Genomic DNA, 6,000 nt, shown 5'->3' with positions numbered 1-6,000 from the left:
AGCATCGGTTAATGAGGTCATCTAGTTTAAAATCCCAGCTACTGGAAAATAACAGGGAGGAGGTCAAATCTATCATTTCATGTTATATTCTCTGCTCTCTTTTCAGTTCTCTAAGGAAAAGAAATCTTTGTTATCCACAATAAGTCATTATGACCCGTTACTGGCCTTCTGTTTTACGATCGCCTCAAGATACAGTTAGGTTCTCTCTTGCTGAAAGTACTGAAACAGGATAGTTCGTCTATAAACAAACAAAACAAAACAAAACAAAAAAAGGAAAAAAAAAAACAACTTTGAGCATCTGAGGATGAGGAATTGGTTTCGTGTTGGTTGTGTTGTCTTTCCTCCGACAGTTCTGAGTGCACGTCTAGCGAGGTGTCGTCTCTATGGTGGAAGGGGTCCCTGGGGTGGTCGACCTGGGGGTGGCCGCTGGTGGTGTGTCCATGGGGCTCCCAGCCCCACTGTTGGGTGTGACGGAGGAGCTGACGGCAGGTGTGTCCCCCTGCTGCTGGGCCTGCAGGGTCTGTCCACAGATGTGGTGGTGCTTCTCCCAGTCTTTGTGCTGGCAAAAGGAGCCACAGTATCGGGCTGTGTTACAGCCGCTGCAGGTCTCGCTGGCTTTACGGCCGCAATTCCAGCAACTCTATGGGAGGAGGCAGAAAAGGGTGACATCTCCAATTAGTACCTGGACCAGGTCAAACTCTGAGAAAGAAACTAGGCAGTAATGTCCCCACCCCTTACTTTTAAGAACGGTGAGAATGAAAAATCCATATGTGTATTTGTACACACACTGAACACACTGGAGATGTTGGCTTTGGTGTGGTGACTGCCCAGACTTCAAAAACTCTTAAGACAGCTACACAAACTGGTTGAAACTCTTTCCCATTTTCACTGTAAAATTCCTTCTTGTTAGGTTTAGTATCTTCACATATAAATTTTCTGTTCATCCATACTAACAATTGCTACAACTGAATTTTTTCCTTTCCTAATGAGAATACCACCATGGAAAGATACAAAGACACCAGTCCTGGAGAAGCTTCTTCTTTCTAGACACTAACAGGAACCACAAAGGAACTATGAGAATGATCTGGGGACAACAGAAGATGAGATGGTTGGATGACATCACTGACTTGATGGACATGAGTTTGAGCAAGCTCTGGGAGTTGGTGATGGACAGGGAGGTCTGGCGTGCTGCAGTCCATGGGGTCGCAAAGAGTTGGACTCAACTAAGCGACTGAACTGAACTATTAGATTCAAAGGAGTATAATGGACTAGACAGAGGATTTTATTCCCTGCTCCAGCACAGACCAGAGAGATTGGGGCACGCATTCAGTTCTCCCCCACTGCAATTAGTTATTTACTGTACCTGAAAACCAAATGGTAGGAAAGCCTCAAAACAATCCCCTTTAACTTCAGCTCCCTCAAGATTGGATCCTTGGTTTGTTTCTTCTCTGATACATTCTAAGCACCCAGTACCTGATATATATATATTGTAGGTGCTCAATAAATATTTGTGAAATCAATAAATCAGATCACCTAATTTCGCTCTGAAAAACCAGAAATACTGAAACTGGGTAAACAACAATTCAATTTTCATATACTGCTTTCCGGGCTGATGGAGTTCCTTTGAAGCTCACTTGTACCTCAGCAGCTCTGAGCAGTCAGAAAAGCAGAGGAAACTGAAAACTCTAATGAGTTCTAGCACCCTAGCAAGAATACTGCCAGTCTCCAGGGGTGCTTTCCAAAAAGTGAGAAAAGCAGAAATGAGGCTGCCTCTGAGATAAACACACCATGAAGCTGGGCACAGGCGCACTAGAGACGGAAAAGCCCCTGCCTGGGAAGATCCTGGGAAATGAGGGAGCTTCGGGAACCACACTGAGGATGACAGTGCCCTAAGGGCCCTTCGGGGGGGGGGAGGGGAACTCAGGAAGCCTCCTTGAAATGTTTGTGCCTCCTTTGGCAAGACCATCCATTGTGCAATGTTGTATCAAGCAATCTTAGCTCTGTACCATTCGTTGTTTTATTCTTTATCTCCCTTGGTTTTATTTTCTTGCCAAACAAACCTCTGACTGTAATCTGGTAACCCCAACCAGCTGAAAGCATGTGGCTGTTATCACAATTAAAATATAGCTTTTTAAAGCCCCGATCTATGTGGATATGAAAAAATCTCCCCACTGTGCTTCCTGCGATTATTTTTGCTTTCAGCATGCTGGTGGTTTGGGTTCAGGTGGGCCATAAGCCTATTAAAAATGCCCCAGTGGAATGTCAGCTCATCACCCTGGACTGTATGCTTTTACCACTGTGCAAAATATGCTAAGGAAATTTTAGCATTCGTCCTAATCTGGCTAACAAATAAAGGGCTCTTAGAGTCTTTCAAGTCCTTGAAGCCTATAATCTCAAGAACGATAGCATAAAACTTTTATAAAGAGCTCAGTCCTGTGTTCATATTTCTTTACCACTCAGAAATGACAGTCCAATGAAGAGGAAAAAATAAAAACTTTAAGATCAGTAGAAGGTGTTGCAAGTGAACATAGCTAAGGAAATCTAGAAGTTTGATTTCTATGCTCATGTTATAAATAAAAATGGAATTACAATTAACAGTCAATACCAGAACAAAGTAATTTTTTTCTACTGCAGTTTAATTTTCCTGGGAAAATATCTCAAAAAATATGTACCTCTGATCAGAGGCTTCATGACCATAACCAGAAGCCCTTTTTTCTGAAAATTAACTCAATCTTATCGCATGGACAATGGTGCCACCAAGACCTGAACAAACATGGGCCTGTCCATCCTCCAGAGCAGCGAGGTATGACACTCAGCACTCAGGGTGGTTTACTTCCTTGAGCTTTAGGCATTTCGCATAATACCAGCTGGATCCTGGAACAAACTCAGAAATAAGTGAAATTCCTAACTTACATCAGAAAATCCCAACTAGAGAACACAGACTGAGACCCAAAACAATATTTTAAGGAAATTAAACATCTAAACTGAGTCAAGTGGCTTCTTTAGGAAATACCCTGGTATAAGTCCTATCCGTTTCCTGGCAGAGTCACATCTTGGCAGACACAAGGCAGTAACTGCCTGCTTCTCAATGGCTCCTTCAGATTGAAATCAGATGTAGGTAACTGTCTCAATTTAAGTTGATTAAACACACAGACTAAACCAGGTAATTACAAATGCATGTGTGGGGGAATGGAACGAGGAGACAGAAAGGGGACTTCTTTATTTTTTAAAGTGTTTTGAAAGATGGGAACAATTTTAAGAATAAAAAAGTGGAACAATGCCAAATATAGAAACAGATGTTTTGAATTATAAAGCTGCTGGGAAACTGAGACTTTTTTGCTGAGCATCTCTGGATTCTAATCCAGGATTCAAGGGCTCTAGTTTTTACCTCCAGTCCCATTCTGAAGTTGTTCAATCCCATTCATTTACCACCCACTGCTGAGACAAAAAACAACCTATGACTTTAGAAAGGTGCAAAAGAGAGTAATTCAAATAAGCTGGTGGGAAAAAAAAAAAAACTGCCTATTTTTTTATTGCTCTTGACAATGCATTGCAATGAATGTGTAGGGAACTTTAGCTCAAGTGTTCAACAAATGGAAAAACTCCAAAGTGCAGATTCCTTTTTAAAAGTTCATTAGAGGGACTTCCCTGGCGGTCCACTGGCTAAGACTATGTGCTCCCAATGCAGGGGGCCAGGTTCAATCCCTGGTCAGGGAACTAGATCCCACATGAAATAGAGTTCCCTACCGCCTGCTGAGAACAAAGGGTTTTTGCATGCCACAGTGAAAACTGAAAATCCGTGTGCTGCAACTAAGACTCAGCACAGTCAAATAAATAAAAAATATTTTTAAAATAAAGTTATTAGAAAACAAGCAAAGCAATTTCCAATAATTCCTTCTGGGTGGCTCTACCAAATTTCCTGTTAGCTAATCCATACCTGTTGGAGAAGGCAATGGCAACCCACTTCAGTACTCTTGCCTGGAAAATCCCATGGGCGGAGGAGCCTGGTGGGCTGCAGTCCATGGGGTCGCGAAGAGTCGGACACGACTGAGCGACTTCACTTTCACTTTTCACTTTCATGCATTCTCCAGTGTTCTTGCCTGGAGAATCCCAGGGGTGGCAGAGACTGGTGGGCTGCCGTCTATGGGGTCGCACAGAGTCGGACACGACTCAAGCGACTTAGCAACAGCAGCAATCCATACCTCTAAGACTGATGCCTGACCAGGGGCACTTGGTCTCTCAACCATCACTTCTGGGAACCATGGATCTTATCAGTACTTATGAGTGCAGAATCTTATATCAAATTTGAATCATTTTTAGTTTCTAAGCTTTCTGTCATTCACAAAGGTGGAAAACTGCAAACTGTGTATGATACCCAGGGGTATATTCATAAAGGCAGGGTGGTAAGGTGGTCAATGGCTTCATCTAACTTTACATTTTTCAATTTGTGCTTTTCATATTCAAGCTAGTACTTCCTAATAGTTGCTTGTTTTCTTCATTGATTTTTCAGATAGATGAGCTTTGCCTTCAGTCTTTTAAGCAATGATTCTGGTGACAATTAGCACAACAGTATAGACATCTCAAGAATACCATTTCATAGCAAATTTTGTCCCCAAAGTCCATGGCACTTTATAGTCTTCCTTTATTTGTGATATTATTCTTTTTTCAGCATAAGGAATATTTTTCCTCCCTATCATGAGAATCAGCCATTTTCCAAAGCTAGGCTAGGACTCAGATGAAGAATAGGAGGCAGAACACAGCCCTCCCTTTATAAACGTACTGACGCTACATACCGACATGGAAATGATGAACTGAAGCTCTTGGTGCCATTGCTGCATGTCAAAGACTACTGACACTTGTCTCATATCAACAATCTTTTTGTTCCTATGAACAAAATTATTTCCTTCATCTGGTTGTTTTAGATACAGAGAGAATGGTCTTTCTGTCCTACTAGCAAAATAATAGCTTTTCTGGTTCTTACCATTGGAAATTCCTTTTACAAGAAACAAAACATTTTCTCCTAAGAAGTTTCTGCCGGTCTTATCCACCTATAATTCTCAAAAAAACAAACAAAACAAAGAAAAAAAAAAACCTTGCACACAAGTGATGGCCAAAGAAATAAAGCAGAATGATTATAACTGAAGTTCCCAAAATGTAAGTAACTTTTTACAGCAAATAACTTCCATATCTATGAAATGACACAGGCAACGTTTAATTCATCACGCCTTTGGACTGCAAACCACTCTTTCTAAAATGCCACACTTTGTCCATTGCAGATCTTTCTCATAACCTGTTTCGGCAGGAATAATGCTAGAAGGGCACTGCAACCGTGAACGCTGACAGACGTTGGACCAGGAAGTTGCAGCCGAAGAAAAAGTATTATCATGGTATGTAACGGAAATGGCTTCCAATTTTGAGTGGCTTCAGAGTCGTTCCTTCTTGGTTTTTCACTTCTAGCTCCATCACTCAGTGGCTTTAGAACCACAAGCAAAGTACTTAAGCTCCTAGAGTGGCAGTACCTATAAAGTAGGAAGCATAACTATAGGATTACTCAGGATTATATCAGTGCTAACTAAGGGGTCCAGATGAGCAGTGGACCCTGAATAAACGGCAGGAACTAATACCACCTCCTCCTTTTGGCACTGGTTGAAAGCAAATGAGACTACATACATCTTTGCACAGCACAATCTTTACAATCAGAAAGCTCATGGTCCTGTGCCTCCCCCCTTGAGGGACACTGACAGCTACACAGACAGAACATGTCCTTACTTCCACTAATATGTCATTAGTGGCCACTTACTTTTTCTCCTTCCTCGCTGCCCTCAGATCTTCTGAAGATTTACTACTGACCATTTCCCCATTCCTCCTTTTTAAAGATAATATCCATCACTGGGACTTTCTTGCAATCCAGTGAATAAGACTCCATGCTCCCAAAGCAGGAAGCCTGGGTTCCATCCTTGGTTGGGGAACCAAGATTCCACACACCATGTGGCACAGACC

The 6,000-nt window shown here is 42.0% G+C and overlaps 1 protein-coding gene across 6 annotated transcripts in view; it reads right to left on the bottom strand.

The window, feature by feature from the left end:
* RUNX1T1 (RUNX1 partner transcriptional co-repressor 1) overlaps positions 1–6,000 on the bottom strand; it is a 150,968-nt gene that overhangs the window by 308 nt on the left and 144,660 nt on the right. For 5 of the 6 annotated variants that reach the window (XM_069600633.1, XM_069600632.1, XM_069600631.1 and 2 more), the window contains one exon: positions 1–640. This exon is cut by the window's left edge and continues 308 nt beyond it. In XM_069600633.1, coding sequence (XP_069456734.1) covers positions 365–640 — 276 coding nt within the window. In that variant the 3' untranslated portion in view covers positions 1–364. Of the gene's footprint in view, positions 641–4,329; positions 5,520–6,000 lie in introns of those variants that run through there. The other variant, XM_069600636.1, reaches the window with a different exon arrangement.

This window comes from Ovis canadensis, chromosome 9 (assembly GCF_042477335.2).
Source record: "Ovis canadensis isolate MfBH-ARS-UI-01 breed Bighorn chromosome 9, ARS-UI_OviCan_v2, whole genome shotgun sequence".
NCBI classification, from domain to species: domain Eukaryota; kingdom Metazoa; phylum Chordata; class Mammalia; order Artiodactyla; family Bovidae; genus Ovis; species Ovis canadensis.
This window is presented reverse-complemented; position numbering and strand designations above follow the sequence as displayed.